We start from the raw sequence: 24177 nt of genomic DNA, 5'->3' as shown, positions 1-24177 counted from the left end.
GATTTGCTTTATCATTATTTGGTATATTACTTCTTTTGCAAGAAGTAATTGGAAGTTATTGGGATTATATAATGTGGGAAATCATGAAATCTATTAATTTGAGTAATATTTTCCCCCTTCTCCATTTCTTTTCCAAGTCATTCCTTGGTGGTCTCAATTGGGCGTTCATAGGAGTTGATGAAGCTCATCGTTTGAAAAACGACGACTCTCTTCTGTACAAAACATTAATAGACTTTAAGTCTAACCATCGTCTTCTCATTACTGGAACCCCTCTGCAAAACTCTCTCAAAGAGCTTTGGTCTTTACTGCACTTCATCATGCCAGAAAAGTAAGAAAGATTTTTTTTTGTCAAGTCTCTTATAGCGTAGTAGCATAGTGATGTGAGAATCAGTAGAAGTGGGGAATTGTACTGAAAGACAGCTTAAATATCCTACATAAAGTACATGTGTATGTCTTTTCATGCTGCTTTAGGTAAGTAATGCTGGTAGCAAATGTCACCTTTTCCTATTTTAGCAGTGTGTGAAAGTGATGGATTGATGTATGGGTAGAACCTGGAAAAAAGGCTTTGTCTTAACCTGGGAGAAAACCATGGAGATTTGCTATGTGAGAAGAAGAATTAAATGTTTATGTTAGTACTATTAATAAAAACAAATCTGTGTCAGGATGCCAAATATCCTGTAATTCAATCAGATAGTTGGTTTTCCCATATGTTTTGCATATGGTAAGCTTATTGAGTTGACCTGATTTAAACCTAGGTTTAAACCTAAGGTAAACTAGAGCTCATGTGTGAAAGCACATGTTCCTGTCTGACATCTTGTAAATCCCAAACACCATAGCTCTGTTCATTTTGAGCAATGGACTCTACTGACTTCCTCAGAACATTACAAGCAAAGCCAGTGAGGTTGGGTAGCCATTATTCATTTGTTTGATCATAAACTCCATCCTTCAGGTCTACATATAATAGCTACACATCATCTAGACCATACAAGCTGTGAGGCACATTTAAAGTATATTTTTGTTCTCTTGCACACCCTCTAGACAAGGCAAGAGATGGCTGTCTAGGCTTTTTATGCCATCTTGATAAAATATAATAATGGAATTTTCTTCAACCATCTAGACAAGTCCTTGCATAAGAAGAAAAACATTGCATTTCCCTTGTGGAATCAGAGGTTTTCATTCTGTAGACATTTTTGGAAAATTCCATTCTTCTATTTACAGGCACAATATCTGGGATTTCTTGGGAGATGAGAATTCAGAAATTGGATAAAACAGAAGGGAGTGGGGAAGAAATCTGAATGTATGTGTGTTTTTGTGGTATATGTATGCATATTCTCTGTGTTACCTTTCTTCCTGAACTTTGCTTCATCAGGGCGTTCACAGTATGTAACTATTTTGTGCTTATCCTTTTATTATGTTGAAGGTTTTCCTCATGGGAAGATTTTGAAGAGGAGCATGGCAAAGGGAGAGAGTATGGTTATGCAAGTCTTCACAAAGAACTCGAACCATTTCTGCTGAGAAGAGTTAAAAAAGATGTAGAGAAGTCTTTACCTGCTAAAGTTGAGCAAATTCTGAGGATGGAAATGAGTGCATTGCAGAAGCAATATTACAAGTATGTACCAACTCTTTGTATATTCTGATGTTTAAATGAGATGTCTATGTTCAATTTACTGAATTACAATGTTTTTATACAATAGACATTGAGGCTTCTATAGGGTTTCACAGCAATAAAATTCTGTGAAGCAAGGGCTGAGGAATTACATTGGTCTAATATATATTCATGTAGTTTCTTTTTTTTGGCATATTGATATATACTCTTTTGGGAGATGCTTTTTTTCTTTAGTTCATATTTTGGCAGCTTACATCAGTTTTACTTCCACATATGATTAGAAATTACTAATACTGTAAATCTTATTTCACAGATGGATTTTAACCAGGAATTATAAAGCCCTTAGCAAAGGTTCAAAAGGCAGTACCTCAGGCTTTTTGAACATCATGATGGAACTCAAGAAGTGTTGCAACCATTGCTACCTCATTAAACCACCAGATGATAATGAATTCTATAATAAACAGGAGGCCTTACAGGTAATGTCACTTTTTAATTAAAAAAAAATGAAAAGAGAGGTTTTACGTCTGTAGTTTTCAGAGAATTTTATGGTGCCTTGGCCATTCATTTGTTCTTCTTGAGGTGTATTAAGGGAAAAGAGAATTTCCACAAAATGTGCATCTTGAGTTTTTACAGTGAAGTACTTTTTGATTCTTAATTGGAACTGAATAATTGACAGAGAATTGAGTAAATAAATACGCCCAGTATTAATTACATTTTATTGTATGGATGTTTTAAACTGTAATATTCTTCAGGAATGTCAGAATTTGCCTTATATTTGCCCACATTATTTGCCAGAATTTGTCCACAGTAACAGAAACAAAATTAAACCTCAGAACAATGTTCAGCATACCCCAGTGTGTATTAGTGTTGAGATTAATTTGTTCTGCAATGTATGTTCCTTGGTTTTTGTAGCATTTAATACGTAGCAGTGGGAAACTAATCCTTCTTGACAAACTACTGATTCGTCTGCGAGAACGTGGCAACAGAGTCCTGATTTTCTCACAGATGGTAAGGATGCTGGACATCCTGGCAGAATATCTGAAATACCGTCAGTTCCCATTTCAGGTAAGAAACTTGCTGGTAATAGCAGCTTAGAAGCTTTGATCTTGAATATTTTAAAAATCTTTTTCTTTACTGTGAGGGTGTCAAAGCACTGGAACAGATTGTCCAGAGGTTATGAAATTTCTGTCTCTTGTCGAGGTCAAAAAGCTACTTGGACATGACCTTGGGCAGCATGCTTTAGCTCTCTGCCTGAGTAGGGATTTAAACAAGATGACCCTCAGCAGTACCTTTCAGCTTTGTGTGTTGACCTTTACCACTGTGATTAAATAAGCATGGAAGAAAATGTCTTCTTTTTCTAGAAAGGGACTGGCTCTTTGATGGATGTTATTTTGAAGTGAAACAGATGATTAAAAATTATGTGAGCTGTTTATTTACTTTTTTCCCTTCACATAACAGTCTTGGCAAATGACAATTGAAGTCGCTTTGATATTCAATACAGTATAAAAACTACTTTTTAACTGTAGTTCTCGATCTCTCTAGAGACTTGATGGATCAATAAAAGGGGAATTGAGGAAACAAGCACTGGATCATTTTAATGCAGAAGGATCAGAGGTATAGTGTTTTTTTTCCTGAGGAACACGTTTTATGTTTTCAACGTCTTTACAAAAAGATATAGCACAAAAAAGGAGGACTGGAAAAAGTGAGGAATATATCAATAAGGTTGGAGATTCATTGCTACTGCCTAGAGTATAAGGTTTATATAATATAATTTTTTTTAAGAAGAGGTTAAGTAGAAAACACATACATTAGGAAAATGGTAGCTGATTGCTCTATAAATGCTGCAGAATTTTAACACCTTAACAGCTTTGTTACTGTATAAAGTTTAATAATGTTTACAAGAGTGCTGAACTTCAGCAGTTAACATCCAAAAATCCTTTGGCAGTAGGCAGAACTAACTTCATATATCCTTGCATGAACAATCATATTTTAGTTGCTTCAAATACCATTCCTGTTATCTTCATTTGTTGCCCCGTTACGTGCCGTGGAAGAAATAGTCAAGTAAGGATTTCTAGTTCTAGTCACTAATTCTTTGTGAGCAGCCTGTGGATATGTAGGCATCTGTTACAATTCTTTAGATTCAGAACTGGAATATTTGTACCTTATTTAGCACTGCTATTATGCAAGTAATTTCATACCTTTGGATTGGTTTAAATATTTTATCGTGCACTGTCAGATATGGGGGAAGGGTGGTTGGTTGGTCATTGATTTTGGAGTTCACTTTGTTGGGTTTAATTGGTATTTGAAGATAACATTTGTTAGTTGCTACTGAGCTTGTTTCTGCTTTGTGGAGGTAGAAGGACCAAACTCCATGTTTAATACAAAAGCTAACTCTCTTTCAAATTTCTTTCATAGACATTGTTGACATTTTCTGAAGTCTTAGCAGTTACACTTAGCAGTGCATTTTTAAAAATGAAAAATAATTTAAACCAATCATTTCTAAAATTGAGGTAAACCCTGCATTTGTGCAGCAAGAAAAACAATGCTCTCAGTTTGTTTTTTTAATTTCCTAAAATTTCATAATATTTCAGAGGGGATTTCGTAGAGTTTCTGTATTACTAAATTAAGGGCTACCTGGAAATCTTTAACACAATTTTCGGGACTCTCCTTATTGTGATAAGTTACTGTTTCTGGTAACTTTACTGAAATTTTGGTTTGTTTTGGGCTTTTTAATTGCTTTATTTTAGCTTAGATTTCATGTCAGTTTTTTGCATGTCTCACTATTCTTCTACAGTCTTTCATAGTTATAAAAGACTGGTTCAATAATTTATTATTGCCTACAGGGCTTTTTCTCCTTGCTGCTTACCCATTTTCATATTGTTTATGAATATGAAGAGCAGCATTAAACTTGGCAGAAGGTTTTTGCCTCTGTCTCTTCATCAGTTATGTGTAGGCTCAAGTGCTTTCCCTGCTCTGTTAGTCTTCCAGGGCTTGGGACAGGGACGGTGGGAGAGGGTTTTTCTTACATTAAAGGCTTTGACAGTAAGATTTGGTATTTTTTGGCCAGTCTGATTTTGTTAGGATGTCTTGCTCAGTGATCTTCATGTAGTATACTGCTTCCTTTAAACTATTGATAAATAAGTAGTGTGAAGAAAGAAATTGGTAGTCAATGTTTGCTTTATATTTAAAGAAGCTTTAAGCACAGAGCAATTACAGTTTTGGTAGTATATGATTTTATAGTCCACACCACACACTGCATAAAGTATGTTGGTTCCTTTAGGAATATTACAAGAGTTGTATATAAAACTATTTCCTACTTTATGATTTCAGGACTTCTGCTTTTTACTGTCTACCAGAGCTGGAGGATTAGGTATCAACTTGGCATCTGCTGATACTGTGGTTATATTTGATTCTGACTGGAATCCACAGAATGATCTGCAAGCACAGGCTAGAGCACACAGGATTGGACAGAAGAAACAGGTAAACACACTCAGTTTAAACTCCAGACCTAAAGGACAGTTATGTACATCAGCTGTCCACTCTCTGCCTGCACCATTCAGTCCTCGTGTATTTTTGAGAATAACTAATACTTTGTGTATATGTCCAGAAACATTAGTAATGCTCATTTCTTTTTTTCTAAGTCTCCATACAGGAAGAAATAATATGGCAGCTGTGGTATTTGGGTGGGAGAGGGAGAAGAGTTGTGGACTTGTCTGTCTTACATTCGTATGATGTCGTTCTACAAAATAATTGCTGCATCAGGCATATCCCTGACACTTAAATATGCTAGTTCTCAACAGGTTTGTTTCCTTCATACAGAAGGCATACAGTCTGGCCATGTGTGTGCCAAGTCATTGAAGTTTATTTTAAAAAGTGTAGGACTGTTTATTTGGGTTTTTAAAAACACTTCTGTAAAGACTGGTAATGTGATTAAACTATTATTTCATATTTGAAACCCATGAAAAAATTCATAAGTTATGTAATGAAGACTGAGTTTCTACTTTTAAACTTTTTATTTTTTAAATACACATAGGTTAATATTTATCGACTAGTCACAAAAGGGTCGGTAGAAGAAGATATTCTTGAACGAGCCAAGAAAAAGATGGTGTTAGATCATTTAGTAATTCAGAGAATGGACACTACAGGGAAAACTGTGTTACATACAGGCTCTACTCCTTCAAGGTACCTTTGTGTTTGTTTCTATACCAACTTACCTTAAGAATATTTCACTTGTAAATAAAAGGCAAAACATAAGATACAAAGTCTTTGTAGATTTTTATTTGCATATTAAATATGTATCTCACATATATAAAAAATTGATATTTAAGAGTAAAGAGCTTAATTGTCTCATGATTATAGAGACTTTTTCCAAGTTAGTAAGTTAAAGTATTTTTCCTGGAACAACATTTATTTCAGCTCAACACCCTTTAATAAGGAGGAGTTGTCTGCAATTTTGAAGTTTGGTGCTGAGGAACTTTTTAAAGAGCCAGAAGGGGAAGAGCAGGAGCCTCAAGTAAGTAGAGTTTCTGGACTAGGTAGCTAAAACAGCCAAAAATATGTATGTATTATTTAATTGTAAAGAGAAACTTCTTTTTTTTATCCTCAGGAAATGGATATAGATGAAATACTGAAGAGGGCTGAAACTCGGGAAAATGAGCCAGGCCCATTAACTGTTGGAGATGAGCTGCTTTCACAGTTCAAGGTATGGCTCTGTTCCCTCCTTCCTGCCATAATTATACTTCCCTTTTTAAACAGTACTATGTCTCTTCTATGGATCTGTCTCTTCATTCTTCTCAAATACATGCATCACTAAGTCAACTCTATATCACTTCCTAGGAAAAATGTTTTTCTGCCTATACAGGAAATCTTACCATCAGTATAGACAAATAAAAATACATTATGTATTTTCATAATAAAGAGAGATGTATTTATGGATGTGCTAATTATTAGAATTTTAATTCTGTGTGTAATTTACTGTCTTTGTTCTTAAGCAGCTATAGTGTCATTAAATGCAATATATTCTTTGTGTTTCTTAGCTGATCATTTCTCCAAGTTGCTTTTAGCCCCAAAGTAAACTTGGAATGCCAGGTATTTTTAAATGTTATCAGTTAAATGTATTATGTGTGCCCAAAAAAAAAGGCAGACCATAATAAATTTGTTTAGTTCAGGAAGTTATTAAATAGCTCTCCTGCTAATCACTCATTCACAACATATTTTGATATCTGCATGGTATTAATGTTTGGTTAGTTTTATATTATTATAGTTTCACATTAAATCAGTTGCTTAAATGTTGTTAGCCCTATTTTGAAGGAACTTAAACAACAATCATACAGCTATGAGGGGCATGATTCTCATAGTATCTTGTCTTAGTCCAGGCAAAAGGGGTCTGTCTTTCCTAAATGAATAAAAGTACTTTCAGTAGAGACTGTTTCATGAAACATTTTGTATTTATAAATTTTATATATATATATCTTATATACAATATGACAATAGCATATATATGAATACATTAAATATGTAAATATTATATGTATAAATGCATAAAATATGGCATCTGTAACTTTGCTTTCTTAAAACAGTAGTTTATTAGTCTTTCAAAAATTGTGTGATGTATTGACTTGATAAAAATATATATGTTTTGATGTACAAGGTGGCCAACTTCTCCAATATGGATGAAGATGATATTGAGTTGGAACCAGAAAGAAATTCAAGAAATTGGGAAGAAATCATTCCGGAGGTCCAGAGGCGAAGAATAGAAGAGGAGGAAAGACAAAAAGAACTTGAAGAAATATACATGCTTCCAAGGATGAGGAACTGTGCAAAACAGGTGTCTCTTGGTTCTGACTGAACTGTAGTTCTGTGTTGCTTTTGGTGAAGTTTGTTGCCTTTGGGGTTTGGTTTTTTTGTTTTTTTTCCTTTACTGAACACATTTTTAAAACAGAGCAGGTAAAACTTGCTTATATTTGTTACTTACATTGCTTGCTTGTTCTGGAATTCCAGATTAGCTTCAATGGCAGCGAAGGGAGGCGCAGTAGGAGCAGAAGATACTCTGGATCTGATAGTGACTCCATCTCAGAAAGAAAAAGGCCAAAAAAACGTGGAAGACCACGGACTATTCCTCGAGAAAATATTAAAGGATTTAGTGATGCAGAGATAAGGCGGTAAGATATGCATGTTTAAAGGGAGACAAGAAATTACGATTATTTTTATTAATAATATTATTATTCATTTTGAAACTACAGCTGGTAATCTGTTTTTCCTGAAGTTGTCTGAAATATTTTTATTCTGGGCATTTAATGTTTTTACCTTGTGGTGCTGACATAGTGACCTATTACAATAAGAATTTGAACCCATTTTATTGGGGTGTAAAATTAGGTTTGAAAAACATTCATGATTGGTTTAAATTTTTAGTTCCTGCAGCCTATGAAGACAGTAATTTCACTGGATGTTTACTGACAGTGATTTTATAAGGGTTGAACTTTCCTTTAAAAAGAAACAAGCAAAGTAAATCTGCTTTCCACCAATCTATCTAAAACCTGCAATGCTGAATGTTACATCTATTTGGTGACAAATGAAAAAAATTCATTGGATTTTGTTTTCTTTTTTAAACTTCTTGGCACTAGAATTGAATTGTTATATCCTGCTTTTTTAAAACTAAGAAGATACAAAATTCGCTTTGAAACTTGTACTGTTATTGGGCCCTTCTGTATATGCTAAATATTTGCTGAAGTATTGTTTTGGTAGGAGGAGGAATTATTTCGGTTTGTATTTTAGGGCTTGTGAAATTCAGAAACTATTTTGCTTCTGAAATTTAAGTATGCATGTTTCTCTAAAATGTTGTAAAGTTTTCTGAGCATTTTTTTAGAGGAATAACTTCAAAGATCATTTTTGGCTTTCTGTCTCATCTAACAGTGAGGCAAATTGGTACTTTTTTCAAGGCTATTCTTGTACTTGCACAAGCAGTTTTGTTGTTGAGGAAGTTTTCTGTCTTCTTTTTTGAAATTTATTTATTTACTTTTAGATTTGTATTTAATTCCCTTTCTCTTCCAAGTATCTCCGGTTTCTTTCCATTGCTTAGATAGTTCAACAGAGAGTATCTTTAATGTTATTTTCCAAAATCTTCCAGATTCTTCTTTTGGAGATTGCTCTTTTTAATAACTGTGTAACTACACATAACATGATGTCTGAAATCTTCATTTACTGTAAATCCATATTCAGTTTTCATTTTTAGATACCTACAGCTGCGGAATCCTCAGTCTTGTGAAATTAATAAAATAATTTCTGAAATAAATTATATCTTCTATTGTTTTATTTATAACCGTTCTTAAACCCATAAAACTGATTTTATTTGGGCTATCTGAATCTATGAAGCTGCTCTACTCTCTACCTGTTTTTTTCTCCCTGTTGTCCACGTAGCATTATACTAAGTTTAACAATTATGTCAGTGCAACTTTAAAACAAATGTTGTTTGTTAAGCATATATTTAAATGACAAAATTATTTTCTGTTACTAGGTTTATCAAGAGTTACAAGAAATTTGGTGGCCCTCTGGAGAGGTAAAGTTGTTTGATTATTGCTTGTGTGGAAACTTGAAATCTCTTTTTTTATAAAAATTAGAATGCATCATGAAACTTTAGTCAGTAGGGGAAATACATCATGAATATAGTGTGACTTTAGTGTAGTACCTTCCATTTCTTCATGTGTGGTGTGTGTGCAGATAGCCACACAACAGATCTTGCCATTTGGAGGAATGTTTCCTTTATAGTTGTCTGCTGACTTGTTTAATCTTCATTGGTGATAATCATTCACTTTTCATGTTTGATAAGCCTGTTGAAAGCCCATCAATTTATTGACTCTGACTATCAAACTTAGTTTTGCATTTTACATATTGTCAGTTGTCATTTTTAGGCTTCTTTCACTTTTTCCTATTTTAAGAAAAACTTCCCATTCTTAGAAGTATTAATACTTACAAATATTTATAGTGCATATGATCATATGATACATATATGTCTGTATGATTTAATGATTCATTTTATTTTCTAAAGAAATGTGCAGTAACTTAACACTAGGGTGGTTAGGGTTCTTTACAGTTCTTGTTTCATTGTCCTCAGACCTGAATAATTTGGGTGGTTTTTTTCTTGGATCAAAATTGTGCACCAAGTAGAAACAACAGATGACTGGAAAATTATGTGATAATTTCTTTTATTTTGGAGTCTGAAAGAATCATTCATAACTGCCAAATTTTCAGAGTTACAAAAACAAGTTTTGTTTTTTTTTTATTATTACAGGTTAGATGCTGTAGCTAGAGATGCTGAGCTGGTTGATAAATCAGAGACAGATCTCAGACGTTTGGGAGAGCTTGTACATAATGGGTGCATTAAAGCCTTAAAGGACAATTCAGCTGGACAAGAAAGAGCAGGTACTGTATTCAAGGGGCTTGAGAGGACAGTGAAAAATGTCAAGAAGAATGAGTTACTCTTGCACTCTGATCATAACAGAAAACAGTTTTGTTGAGAAACACAAAAATGTTGGTGTGTGTACTGGATGATTTGAAAACCCAGTGTTACAGTGGTGTGACCTTTTCCTCTTTCTGAAAAATGCAGTAGTATTTTGATTTGCTGTGAAATTTAGAAGTAATCCTATTATGTAGTTCAATTTTGAAGCATTTAATTCAAGCATTTGGCCAAGAAAAGGTGATGTAATAAAGCTGTTTTCTTTACATTTTTCTGATGTTATTTGTAAAGGTAAATATTTTAATAGCTTTGTTATTTATTTTAAGGAGGTAGACTTGGGAAGGTTAAAGGCCCAACATTCCGAATCTCAGGAGTGCAAGTAAATGCAAAGTTAGTCATCTCTCACGAAGAAGAGTTGGCACCATTGCACAAATCCATTCCTTCAGATCCAGAAGAAAGAAAAAGGTACTGTTATTTTCATATTTTAAAGGGAGTAGTAATGCAGAAAACTTCTCAAGTCTCACTAGTTTTTTTTTTTCCTGCAGCTTTGACTCAACACTATTTAAAGCATTGTGCCTCTAAGTACTTTTAAGTCCCTTTAAGAACTGGCAGTGGTAATCTGCTCCACACTTGTTCTTTATTTTTATTTCCTTTGCCACAGAAGCCAGTAACAAATTTAACTTGCCACTTGTATTTGCTATGAACTGTGTTCAGTTACTTAGGACTAGAATTCAAGCTTGCTGAGGAGCTAAATGTGTCATCTCTGCTTGAGAGGAGTATCAAAGTGCAGCAGTAGTTGTTCCTGCCCTCTAAACTTGCCACCTTGTGTACTGCAGTTTCTGAATGATCCTCTTAGTTAGAGCACTTGGATGATGATTTTTGGTTTTATTCATGGCTGGCTAATTCTGTCATATAGCTCATGGTACAGATAGATACTTGTTCTTCATATTTTGGTCCTAATCAGCTTTAAAGCATATTCCAGTGCTGATTTCAATAACTGTTTTATAGAAATAAGAAAAATATTGTGATAAATATTTGGATTAATTTTTTTAAAATTTACCAGCATCTTAGCAGAGAAAATAAATCCAGTTACATTACCTTTAATATGTTCCCTTCCTCCTTGCTAGCTTTCAGATGTAAAAATAATTTATTTGTTTTTCTAATACATTTCTTGTAGATATGTTATCCCATGCCACACTAAGGCTGCTCATTTTGATATAGATTGGGGTAAGGAAGATGATTCGAATTTGTTAATAGGCATCTATGAATATGGTTATGGCAGCTGGGAAATGATAAAAATGGATCCTGATCTCAGTTTGACACAAAAGGTATGTAATCTACAGTAGTCTATCAAGGACTATTTGCTTAGGTATTGATGCTGCTAGGTAATGTTACTGAAAGAGCTTACTTTATGATAAATGAAGTAGCAGAAATGTCAGTTGTACTTCATACTTTATTCATATCCTTCTTGTGGTGTATTACTAGATTTTGGGGTCTTGAGTATTTTGAAGCATGGTCTTGCAGCTGTGTTTTGATGTTCTCACATGGTTGGCACTGTGTAATTTGATTTTTTTTTTCAGTCTTTACCTTCTTTATCTCTGATATTCTGGTTTTGTTAGCTTTGTGTTCTTGATATCTCTTGAGAAGGGAGGTTTTTCTAGAGATTTAATTTAATTTCTCCATCCCCACTTAATCCCCAGGTTCTTCAGTTGGAGCTGTCTTCCACTACATTGAGAGTAGCTGTACTAGAATTAGTGCAATAGCTTCTTAGCAGTAGTGAGCAGCAGATACTGAGGAAAAGCCTGGGGTGAACTAAACTTTGTGACAGTGCCAACAACCTGTAGCTTTGGGATTTGAGCAGCCAGGTTTGTGTCCAGATTTGTTTAATGATTCCTACTTCTGCCTTTCATTAATTTGTCTGGCTTTTGAAACCACATATATGTATTCTTGGCAGCTGCATTTAGAAGATGAATGAGTCAGAGTCAGGAGTTCTGTGACTGACTGGTACAGGTGCCTGGAATTTCTTCGATGAAATATTAGAGTGGAGACAGAAATCTGAGGCTGGCTTCTTGAATTGGTTTTAAGCTATAAGGAGATTACCAAGACTCTGCATTGGTTGCTTGCATTGGTTTCATTGGAGAGAAATGAAAACTTTGGAGAAATTCTCCTTTGCTTTAAACATTCTGACATATTTACTAGGTATAGTTGGAGTGGATTATTTACTGTGTCCTCTTGCACAGCTTTTTCTGTTCTGTGCACTCCAGGCTAACATCTAAAGTTGATAATCTATACTCAAAACTGTGATGCTACCATTTTCTCCTTAGATTTTGCCTGATGACCCAGATAAGAAACCCCAGGCAAAGCAGTTACAGACCCGTGCAGACTACCTCATCAAATTACTGAATAAAGACCTTGCGAGGAAGGAAGCACAAAGGCTTGCTGGAGCTGTAAGTAAAATGTGGCATTCATTAATAAGGTAAAAACACTGTGCTTATGGGCATGTCACCTGATCCTTTTCATTTTTTAGTTCTGCACTTTTTGTTTGTGTAATATTACTCTGTTGCTAATCGTAGTACGTAAGACAAACTCAGGATATTAATTGCAAGATTCATGTTGTGTTATTCCCTTATTATTTGTGTGTATTCTTTACTGTTGCACTAAGATCTGTCTCCAGTCCTGAGTGAAGTGGTGATCATTAGTGGCAATAAGTAAAATAAAAGGAATCCTCTCCTTGATGTAAAAACAAATCTTATTTTGTAAATATAGTGCTAAGGATGCTTGTCAGTTGACATGATTAATTTGTATTCAGGGCAATTCAAAGAGGAGGAAAACAAGAACTAAGAAGAATAAGGTGCTAAAGGCTGCAAAATTAAAAGAAGAAATAAAAAGTGATTCTTCACCACAGCCCTCAGAAAAATCAGATGAAGATGATGATGAGAATAACAAGGTATGTTTGACACCATAAAGATGTTTATTCAGTTCTTCCTGTTAGTATCAATTTGTATTTTATCTTCCCCTCGGCGTAATAAAATTAGAACACCTGAAAGTCATCCTTGCCATGGCCACTACAATTGATGTTGCATCAGTACATGCACATAGAAAACTCTATTTCAATTTAGTGATAAATTAATAAATGAAGAATTATGAGTTTTTCAAATTGTTACAAAAATATTATGGTCTAATTACTAGTGATATTGCTCAGTTTCAACATTTTTAAAGGCATTAGCACTGTATTTGCTAGAAGTGCAAATCACAGTTGTAAAACTACTGGGTTTTCACTCATTTCTTACAGCTATAGATGATTCTTAAGGTAAAGGGTGTTTTATTGAGGCTAGAAAAATATTACCAAACTTGATTAGAATGAGGAGCACAAAAAATTACATTTCAAGGCTTGCATATGAAAGCTTGTGTATACATCATGGCTCTTATTTTTCAGAAAAAAAATGTTTAATTGTTGGGTTTTGTTGGTTTTTTTACTTCTGGCCATTAATCTTAGTATTATGCTTTTGTTTTGCCTTTTTATTTTTGTTGTTTATCACATAGCAAAATCACTAGACATAAAAATTTTGATAAAATTTAGGGTCATGCCACAGCTAATTTGAAAGCAGTTGAAATAAGTCACTGGAATTCTATATGTATCAATAAAATACTCTCTGCTTGGTTTAAAGCAAACAGCTACAAGCCATTGTAATTGTCTACTTGTTCTAAAAGAAAAAATATGGAAATACATAATTAAAATTATCGTAAGAAAAACCATGATAAATCTATGAAAAAATAGTAATCTTTAACCACTCTTTCAGTGTATGTATTTAAATTGTACTATGAAGAATAAAATATAAAGCCAGCAAAAAAAAAGAAATGCAATATAGACTGCCTTGTGTTTATAGCTACAATTTGCTTGGAATGTAAGACTAAGACCTGTAAACGTTGCTGCAATTCCCAGTAAATTAATGGTGACAACAGAACTCTTAACTAAGCAAATTAATTGTTCAGACTACTTCAAAATTGAGTGTTAATCTTCATCTCCACTCAAAAGAGAATACACTGCTGCCAGTTGATTGACTTTACTAGGTTTTGGGAAACTGCCTAGAATGCTGTCCTCTCTTTTAATACTAGGTACTCATCACTTCAGTACTTTTGGGCACTGAATAACAACTGCATTTCTGAAAACTGGACTGTAAACTACAACTGTCTTACACAACTGGCTTTAAGTAGATTCCATACTCTGTGCAGTACTTAAAACTTAACTATTTTACTGCTAGAATTATCAGGAAAGTTTTTAAATAATGGGATTTTTGCTAGAAATTTTCCATGATACCTAAACACTAAAACACAACCCTGGTTGGGCTGATAAACTTCCTACCTCTTCTAAGTAACTTGTTTAGTTCAAGTGCTGACAGTATTTCAGCTGTTTTTATGCAACAGATAAGCAGTTTCTGTATGTGCCTTTCTGGTATGTTCCAATAAATTCAAACATGATAATGATTCTTCCACCTGTGGTATAATAATACTTTTTTTTGTGTGTGTCTGAAAGGATATTCATTTCCATCTCAGACCTTCTCAGTGAATATTATAAAGAGCAGTGAGTTCACCTCCAAACAGTTAAATGGGGTTGGGGCACAGCTAATTAGATCAAAGGTCTTCCAACATCTCCCATCACTTGACTGTTCTGACCCATCAGGTCAGTGTTACAAGACCATACTTTCTTTCAGATTTCAGTTCTTCAGTCTAATAACCTTTAAAATGGACCAAATTCAAACTTTATTCCAAGTTGAATGGAAACAATTTCTCATACTTACTGCCTCTACCAAATCTACCTTGCTTTGTCACATCAAGGGAGTGCATAGCTCTCATATTTCTTTGCAATCTGCATTCAGTTCTGTTTGCAAGGTGATTTGATAAATCTACATCCAGAAATACAAAATGCACAGATAAAAAAGTGTTTTCATTTGATAGTTGCAAAACTCCTATAGGTAGGACCCCAGTTTGACGTGACATATATGCTTGCATATTGCAGGATGAGATTGTTTCAATGAAACATCCGCATAAAAAATTTAAAGCAGAAAAAGAAAATGAAGAAAAGCCTGAGCCAGATACTGGTATAAAGAAGGAAGCTGAAGAAAAAAGAGAGACAAAAGAAAAGGAAAATAAGAGGGATTTGAAAAGGGAGAAAAAAGAAAAAGAGGATAAGAAAGAATTAAAAGAAAAGGATATTAAAGAAAAGAGAGAAAACAAAGTAAAAGAATCCACACAGAAAGAAAAAGAAGTGAAGGAAGAGAAGGTAACTAGGTTTACTTATCTTACATAGTACTAGAGAAGGCCACCAGGTTTATGATTTTTGAGATGAAAAAGTGTTTTGGATCTGATCAGTTGTCATTTCATTGAAGTCTTTTATACCATTTGAAGCTTTAGTTTTACTACCTGAAACCAAAAGGACAGGCCTTTGAAATGGGGAAGTACATCTTCAGTGATATATCTCTTAATTGGACTGAATGTGTGCAAAAAATTATTTTTCTGTTTTCCATTTCACAGAGCAAGTAAAATGCACTGTCATTGAATGTCAGCATAGATTTTATTCTTATACATTGAGGTAGTTATGGGGATTGTCATATGTTATAACTGCAGATCCAAAATAAAATGTACTTAAATATTTTTGTATCTTGTTCTTAGGTAAATGAAATAAAATCAGAAAATAAGGAAAAAACTAAAAGAATTCCATTGCTGGATACTCCAGTTCATATTACTGCATCTAGTGAGCCAGTTCCTATATCAGAAGAATCTGAAGAACTAGATCAGAAAACTTTTAGTGTGGTAAGTCTCCATTTGATAAATTAGTGTCTATACTTAATAGTCTAAATTAGGACAATTGCTGATAATCTTAATATTGAATACTGTTACTTGGCACAGTGACACAGGTGATCTTTTGCAGAGTCTCGGATCTGTTAATGTTATTGACAGTGCACTGAAATAATTTTTGATTTTGTTCTAGCAGTTATATTTTGACTATTTACGGTATTTATGCGGGATGATAGAAAAACTTACCCAGTAGTTTGTAGGATTAATAGGTTGAGAATATAAACTCTATAAAGATTTATCCTCAAGAATCATGTGCATATCCTGCATCTTAAAGAGCAGATGTGAATGAATGTAGTTGGAATTGATGAAGTTTTCGGCTTCACCATATCATATATGCTTTTCTTCTTTGTAAGGCAGCAAGAAAAACTTAGTTTCAGCAATTCCCTGCTGAAGTATAGGAGACTTTAGTTAGTGAACACAGGAAGAAACAATGCTAATGCTCTTAGAAATATCTTGCTGAGGTAATGTCTCTGACACCAAATGAATTCTGTTTAATCCCTACTGCTTACAAAAATGGAATTAACATTTTTTAAAAAATGCATATGCACAATTTATATGAAGTTTTACAGGTTGGCTGAGGCCTCTGGAAAAGTGTGAGTTACTTTGAACAGCTGTGATTGTTTTGTCATTCACATTTCAGCAGATGTGTTTTTGCCAGCCAAGTCTGTGGGTGCTGGCTGTGACAATGCCAGTAGGATTCTCTTGAATGTGGCAGTTAGTGTCCATGGATTTATTCTAAACAATCCAAGTAATTCACATGTGTTTTTAGCATAGACCTTGAGTGAGTCAAATGAATATGTCTGTGTGGCCTATGACAGAAAATCATTTGATTTCTATGTGCAGTTATATGTTTCTGATCTCCTCTGAGTGTCCCTAGATATACCTGGTAATGGTGATATTCCATTTCATTCCATTCCATTCCAGGTACTTGTTTGGTTTTCCTAGGTTTGGTAGCATGTAGTGGGGAAGAATGGGGGAAGGAGGTGATTGGTGTTTATCATTATGCCATGGTCAGGTGCAGTCTAATTAAACATATTTAACTGCACTTTCAAACAGGAATGCTGTTCAGACTTAACTGATGCCCATGGAGACAAGGAGGAAATGCATGTCATGTTTACCATGCTATTGGAGTTCAGTGTATGAGTGAGCAAGAGTCTGCAATTTAAAGCAGGCCAACTGCATCTGGATTTATTATTAAAACACTGGATTCAAAATAATGAAAATTCAAGAGTGCACCACTCTTTATCTGTGGCTAATTTAGCCATTCCTGCAGCCACATCTCAAGTGCTGTGTTCAGTTCTGGGCCACTCAGTTCTGAAATGACATCTTGGTGCCAGAGTGAGTCCAGAGAAGGGAATGGAGCTGGGGAAGGGTCTGGAGCACAAGTGTTACGAGGAGTGGCTGAGGAATCTGGGGTTTTTGAGCCCAAAGGAGGGTCAGGGGAGACTATCAGTCTCTACAGCTGCCTGGTAGCAGGTTGTACCAGATGGGAATGAGGTCTGTTCCCAGGGAACCACTGATAGTGCAAGGAGAGACAGGTTGTTTCAGGGGAGGTTTATGTTGGATTAAAGGAAAAATTTCATCAGTGAAAGAGTGGTTCAGAGTGAACAGCGTGCTCAGGGAGGAGATAGAGTCACTGTGCCTGGAAGTGTTTGAAAGAGCAACTGGACGTGGGCCTTGATATAGCTTAATGGGAATGGTGGTGTTCAGTCAAAGGCTGGGTTTAATGATCTGGGAGGTAAGTCCTTTTCCTCAGAAATCCTGTATATTAAACTAGTGCTTTCTCAAATCCTACTGTGGTATCCCACCCTTAAGGGGAAAGCATCACCCTAGAGTCTTGGATGCTTGAGAGAGAAAGGAGCAACAAAAGTGAGAGGATCTGCAAAAGCTTACGAAGTTTTATTAGTAAATTACACACTTGGAATGAAAATCAGTATGTTAGTCCCTGACCTGCCATATAAGCCCACAGCAGAGGGTTTTGAACAGAAGAAAAGTGGCCTATAGCTCACAGCTATCTGGTGCTTGAGACATACACACTAGCACCTTCTACACCTTGATACATGTATCTTATGCCATCTAATGCTTTCATAGAGAAATTAATTTTCGATTGGATTGATAATATTCCAAAAGAAACATGTAAAACTTTTTTAAAATCTGTGAGGAAGTCTTGCATTTCATTTAACTTCTGACAATATTGTCTTTACCTGTGGTTATATATCACAGTAAAAGGTGGGTCATGCTTTAGAATAAATCTTTCTTTTGAATTGATACATTCATTTTTTTCTATTTTACAGTGCAAGGAAAGAATGAGGCCTGTCAAGGCAGCATTGAAACAGCTGGATCGACCAGAGAAGGGCCTTTCTGAAAGAGAACAGCTGGAACATACTAGACAGTGTCTTATCAAAATTGGGGATCATATTACTGAATGTCTAAAGGAGTACACAAATCCTGAACAAATTAAACAGTGGAGAAAGTGAGTTATTTTCTCAGGTTTTACTTGAAAAAGGGAAATCTGCAATTGGTTCCATTGAGAAGAATGGGGTCTAGTTATTTATTGTTCCCCCTTTCTTATATCTTTCTGCTGTTTTAAATAGGGCTCTATAAAGAGGTGATTATACATTGTTATGACCTGTAATGGATTGACTTTAGACCTTGATGCAGAGTTCTGTATTTTGTCCAGAGGGTGAAGACTTCTCTCTGCTTAACACTGACAGCAGATGCTGGGTACTGGTCACAGTGTACCACTGTGTTTAGTCAAAACCATTCTTACCTTTAAAGATCTGGTTTTTCAACTTCAGGTCGTTTAAGGTTTTTTAATAATTCCTGTTGAAAATACACAGTTCTAAAATTGTGTTGAATGTATAATTCAAAGTTGTAGAATTCTTTATTCTTTTTTAAATGTACTCTAAAATTACATTACGTATTATGTAATAACTACAACTTGATAAAAGTATTTATCATCATGTACTCAGATGCACTTAAAGTGAGGGAAGAGTTTGCATCTACACCACGTGACAATATGAAAAGAACTAAGAAAAAATACTGGTCTTATATTTCTTTGATAAGTTCTTAAAGCAATTTGACAAACATTTTCAGGATGTTCACTTGATATCTTTATGCTTGAAAATAAATCCTGTGATTATATATATCCAGTTCTTAAACGTTGCATTTTCTTGGAGAATTCTGTTAGTGTAATGGGCTTCTGCTGATTTTACTTCCTTTACTTGAAAATACTAGGGAGATACAAAACCAAGATCCATATCTTCCATTTTGGTACATTTATTATTATTTTAAGCAAAGTAATAGAGCTGTTATTCATAATAATGCTATAATATCATGTGTAGATTAAAAAAAACAGATATTTCAGCTATATTTGATAGGAAGTAGTGTAGATTATATTAAGTTAGAATGGTCTCATTAGACACACCATTGACTGGTTGCTTACTTACACAAACTTCTGGACGGAAATTACCATGTTTGAATAATCACATTGAAGGAGCATGTTTTTGCTTCCTGAACCTCCACACTTCAAATATTTTTGTACAGTGTTATTCTGTAGACTCTTCTAAGCATGCCACCTACAAATTTCACTTAAAAAAATCAGTATCTGTTAAGAAAACTTTACCTGTGATCATGGAAGGAAAAGTTTTCTTCAGAATTTTGGCATCTTGACAGCAAAAGGCTTAATTTGTTCTTTTTTGGTTCCTTCAAGCACAGCTTAGGCAGAGATTTATTATCCTGAGACTTCCATTCTCTTTCACAGTTCCTACTTGGTTTCAAAAGACTTGACCAGACTTTCAAAGTCTCTTGCTGATGGTTTAATATAATAAGGTTTGCTGGTCAAGTGTCTTAATGCTGTAAGAGATTTCAAGTTTGAAAGAATTTTTACTTCCTTGGCATACTTAAGTTTTTTATTTACAGACTGGTAAATGCTCAGAATTAAAAAAAAAAAAATTTAGAAGATAAATATAAACTGATAGCTATGGTTTTAATAAGCATTTCACAAAAAATTAACATAATTCTTATTAGTGCTACTAATGTGTCCAAGCACTTCACACTCTGAAGTACTTATGATAAATATTAATAAGTGAAAAATTGCTAGTAGAATCAATCTTATAAATGTTTTATTTACAGCTGTATAACATTGTTGTGCAAGTAGGCAATACTATGTAGCATTTCAGATTTACTGAGCAATGTTCAAATAATTTGAGTCAAATCCATGTTCTTCTACAAGGAAAAGAAAATTAAAGAGTAATTACAACTTCTCTTTTCTTCTTCCTCAGAAATTTGTGGATTTTTGTCTCTAAGTTTACAGAATTTGATGCCAGAAAGCTGCACAAATTGTATAAACATGCAATCAAAAAACGTCAAGAATCTCAGGTAATATTTTCACATCCTTTCAAAATACACAAATACATATTTTAATTATTATAACTTTTACTAGATATAAAGGATGATAAAGAGCATGGAAATACACTTCAATCTAGTATTTGTGTTTGCAGTAGTCTCACTTGTTAGGGTATTTTTCCAATGTATTCAAATGAACTTTGGGATTTACTAATAAGTCCATTTACCAATGTACTTGTCTTTTTCAGCAACACAACGATCAGAATATTAGCAGCAATGTGAATACACATGTAATTAGAAATCCAGGTAAGTAACTTTTAAGTATATTCTTGTGTTAAATACCTTAAGAATTCATGTTTATTGCATTTCACATGTCTCCTGGGTCTGTTTTCCACACAGTTAAATACCACAGAGACAGGCTAATTTGAAAAGCTTCACTAATTTGCTGGTGAAATCCAGCAGAGTGCAGAGTACTTACCAGGTTATTTGAGCATCATTTCAAAAAATTAAGAAACAATTTTTGTGTTACATTCTGGACAGGCAAGAGGTCTACTTAAAACCTGTAAACTCAGAAATTCTGTGACTTTGTAGCTGTTGCAGCGTTATTATGGTGTAAGAAAGCAGTTTATTAGTCAGTCACAGTCTGTCATTAGTTAGAGGGGCTTTCTTACTGTTGTCAATAACACTGGCTGTTTGTTTTTTCCCCACATGTTCCCACACTCGCCTTTTTATCTATAGTGCTTTTTTTAATCTGCTGTTACTGAACCTTCAAGTATATTGTCATGGACTTAAACTCAACAATCACCACTGAAATTCTTTTGCTAACGAGGTTTATCTTTAAAACTGTTACTCGTACTGAGTCCTCTCCTTCTTAGAGAGGAAGTTGCTGCCAGTCTATATAAAATTGCTCTACTGAAGCTGTCCTCTACTCCCTGCTCATTTGGACACTGAGCTTCATAGACTGAATGGAGGGAGAGGTTTAGAAGTTCAGTTTCCAAGTTCTACGCATCTATATTGTAGCTTGCTTTCATCTTAATTCTGAGGTTTTCTTCTGTTCACTGGCATTAGTACATTTGATTTTCAGCTATTTAGATATTGTTTCTTTTAAATTATGTCCCTTTCATACTGGTTTACAGCTGACAGGTAGAAGTGTTGTATGAATTAAGTGAAGTAAAGATGTTACCATACTTCCTTTTCACCTCTCCTTTATTAAACAGATGTGGAAAGGCTGAAGGAGAATACAAACCATGATGACAGTAGCAGGGACAGCTACTCCTCTGAAAGACATCTGTCACAATACCATGATCATCACAAAGACAGGCATCAGGGAGATGCTTACAAGAAAAGCGACTCCAGGAAAAGGCCCTATTCAGCCTTCAGCAATGGAAAAGATCACAGAGACTGGGATCACTACAAACAAGACAGCAGGTGAGTTTCTTGAGCAATTTTGATGTCTCGTCAGAATTCCCTTCGCGTTTTTCTAGTTATGCTTGTTAGGAAGCACCGAACAATTTTTTCTGATTAACACAAAATTGCAGCAGTGATCTTTATCTAATGCAGTTCTGTCACAGTTTTACATAATTGTGGCTCTTGATGTGTTACCAGTAAATCTAATACAAACGAGTTCTTATTTTTTAGATACTACAGTGATAGTAAACATAGAAAGTTAGACGACTACAGGAGCAGAGACCACAGGTCAAGCCTGGAAGGGAGTCTGAAAGACAGCCGGGTTCATTCGGATCACCGTTCCCACTCAGACCACAGGATACATTCGGATCACCGTTCCTCTTCTGAGTACAGCCATCATAAATCTCCCAGAGATTACAGGTACCACTCAGACTGGCAAATGGACCACAGAGCTTCGGGTAGTGGCCCAAGGTCACCACTGGATCAAAGGTCTCCTTATGGTTCAAGATCTCCCCTAGGTCACAGATCTCCATTTGAACATTCATCAGATCACAAAAGTACGCCTGAACATACGTGGAGTAGCCGGAAAACATAACAAAGACTGATATTTTCTGGACCTTCTTTTAGCCATATACAGTAAATTAACACAGTAATTGCCTTACATGACTTGAAAGATACAGACGGGATATTCTATCGGTAGCAGTATTGTTACTTCTTTCCAGGATGCAAGGTCTATTATCCCAACAGAAGAAAAATATTTTTGTATTTAAAGTTTATGCTGCACTGTGCTGCAAATGCTGTGGCACTTTTTTTAAAGAAATGGAAGATGTTTACTTTTACAGGGACCTCAACACTGCCCAATTCAGACTGGATCTTACTATGAAACTCTTCATGTCAAAGTGGTTTGAGGCTGATAATGTTTTAAGTTATGTTTGTAAACGAACTTTTAAACACTGACCTGTGCTCATATTTCAGGAGGGAATGGGGAAAATATTTTTTTTTTTTTTTCTTAGTAAAGAACTCTCAAGGACTTTGTTCACTTTCCAAAGCTACTTGTTTACATTGTACACTGCGACCACCTTGCCGCTTTTCATCACAAGCTTGAATATTTAAATTCTGTACCTATAACTGTAAAATAGCCAGAATTTGTCCTGTTTGTGATCAGTTACAATGCCTTTTTACAAAACAAACAAATAATAATAAAAAAAAGCGAAACACAAACATGGCTGTAAATTGTTGTAAATTTATTAAATGAGCTTTTTGCCCCCTCAGGCCTTTTTTTGACTGTTCCTTTCCCCAACAACTCAGGACTTCTTGTCACAATTATGAAACAAAATCAGTGTACTTACATGTTTCAATAAAAGATTTTGATGGAGTCACTGTTCAGAATGTAAAAATGGGGAAAGGGAACTTTATTCCAATATTTAGTGCTCCCTTTTTTGGATACTTTAGATACATGTTTTAGTTTGTGGTTTTGTTGGGATTTTTGTTTTGTTTTGGGGTTTTTTTTTTTGTTTTGTTTTGTTTTATGGGTTTTTTTATTGTTGGGTTGGTAGAGTTTGTGTGGGGGGTTTTTGGTGGGGTTTTTTGGGTCTTTTGCTGGTTGGTTGGTTTGTTTGTTTGTTTGGGGGGTTTTGGGTGTGTTTTTTTGGGTGGGTCTTTTTTCCATATTAAACTGTTGGTGTTGTGATTGTTTGTAATGAAATGGTAAGAAATATCTAGCTAAACTGTGCTCTGGAAAGCTTTTCAGGTGCATTGGTTTTAAAGGAAGTGTGTAAAATACCTGAACACTTCAGTATCCAAATCAATCAAAATTAATTGTAAATTCATATGTTCCCTCTTCAACATGGGCAATAATGTCAAATGTGCTATGCAGGTAGTTAATATTTTAGAAGATTTGAATTATGACTTTATTGACAGAATTGTTACAATGCACACTGATTGTACATAGATAACTTCTATCTGAAAAATTAAATTTAAACTAAAAGGACATGTGGGTCTTGTAGTTTTCTGCTGTGTTTTTCTGTGCAGTGTTACTTTTCCCCAGGTTTACCATAAAAACATTAAAAGATCTGTATTTTAATCCCTGTGATAAATAGAGAAGGTACTTAGCATGGCAACTTGTGGCAGGAGCTACATCTGCTCCTCCAGTTTTTCTCTGCTCCTGCAATGAGGAGTATTTTTTGCAGGTAAGCAGGATTGTATTAAAGCATTACCATAGAACCACAATCTGTCCACAGAGTATCTCTGAGGATCTTACTGTGGGCACAGTTGCTGCACATTAAGTATTGAGCTCATTTAGTATAGACTGAGAGTTGGTTAATTAATACTGCTCCGTTTCTTGACTTTTCATCTTCACAGGATCTGAGGGGTTTGAGTGGTTCTGCTTTCAAGCTTGATTGTTGAACAGTTTTTAGGCAGCACAGTCTGATAAGGTTGTTCATGTGTACCTTGCACATTCCACTTCCAAGGGTGGAAACCTAGAATTTGGAGCATCTCCAGCCCCTTC

The 24177-nt window shown here is 34.8% G+C and overlaps 1 protein-coding gene across 2 annotated transcripts in view; it reads left to right on the top strand.

Moving 5' to 3' along the window:
• The window catches only part of CHD1 (chromodomain helicase DNA binding protein 1), a 53670-nt gene extending 30627 nt beyond the window's left edge, over positions 1 to 23043 (top strand). The window contains exons 14-37 of one of the 2 annotated variants that reach the window (XM_079331403.1): positions 138 to 328; positions 1421 to 1609; positions 1920 to 2082; positions 2519 to 2671; positions 3149 to 3220; positions 4937 to 5086; positions 5640 to 5788; positions 6023 to 6119; positions 6213 to 6308; positions 7257 to 7433; positions 7607 to 7767; positions 9120 to 9161; positions 9894 to 10024; positions 10385 to 10523; positions 11236 to 11386; positions 12383 to 12505; positions 12868 to 13005; positions 15076 to 15339; positions 15729 to 15869; positions 18209 to 18387; positions 20198 to 20294; positions 20510 to 20567; positions 21479 to 21689; positions 21900 to 23043. In XM_079331403.1, the coding sequence (XP_079187529.1) occupies positions 138 to 328; positions 1421 to 1609; positions 1920 to 2082; positions 2519 to 2671; positions 3149 to 3220; positions 4937 to 5086; positions 5640 to 5788; positions 6023 to 6119; positions 6213 to 6308; positions 7257 to 7433; positions 7607 to 7767; positions 9120 to 9161; positions 9894 to 10024; positions 10385 to 10523; positions 11236 to 11386; positions 12383 to 12505; positions 12868 to 13005; positions 15076 to 15339; positions 15729 to 15869; positions 18209 to 18387; positions 20198 to 20294; positions 20510 to 20567; positions 21479 to 21689; positions 21900 to 22263 (3636 nt within the window). In that variant the 3' untranslated portion in view covers positions 22264 to 23043. The remainder of the gene's footprint in view (positions 1 to 137; positions 329 to 1420; positions 1610 to 1919; positions 2083 to 2518; positions 2672 to 3148; positions 3221 to 4936; positions 5087 to 5639; positions 5789 to 6022; positions 6120 to 6212; positions 6309 to 7256; positions 7434 to 7606; positions 7768 to 9119; positions 9162 to 9893; positions 10025 to 10384; positions 10524 to 11235; positions 11387 to 12382; positions 12506 to 12867; positions 13006 to 15075; positions 15340 to 15728; positions 15870 to 18208; positions 18388 to 20197; positions 20295 to 20509; positions 20568 to 21478; positions 21690 to 21899) is intronic. The other variant, XM_079331404.1, reaches the window with a different exon arrangement.
• Positions 23044 to 24177: the final 1134 nt, after the last annotated feature.

This window comes from Erithacus rubecula (assembly GCF_903797595.1).
Source record: "Erithacus rubecula genome assembly, contig: SUPER_Z_unloc_3, whole genome shotgun sequence".
NCBI lineage: Eukaryota > Metazoa > Chordata > Aves > Passeriformes > Muscicapidae > Erithacus > Erithacus rubecula.
The sequence above is the reverse complement of the archived record's forward strand: the minus strand, read 5'-3'. Positions and strand labels throughout refer to the sequence as shown.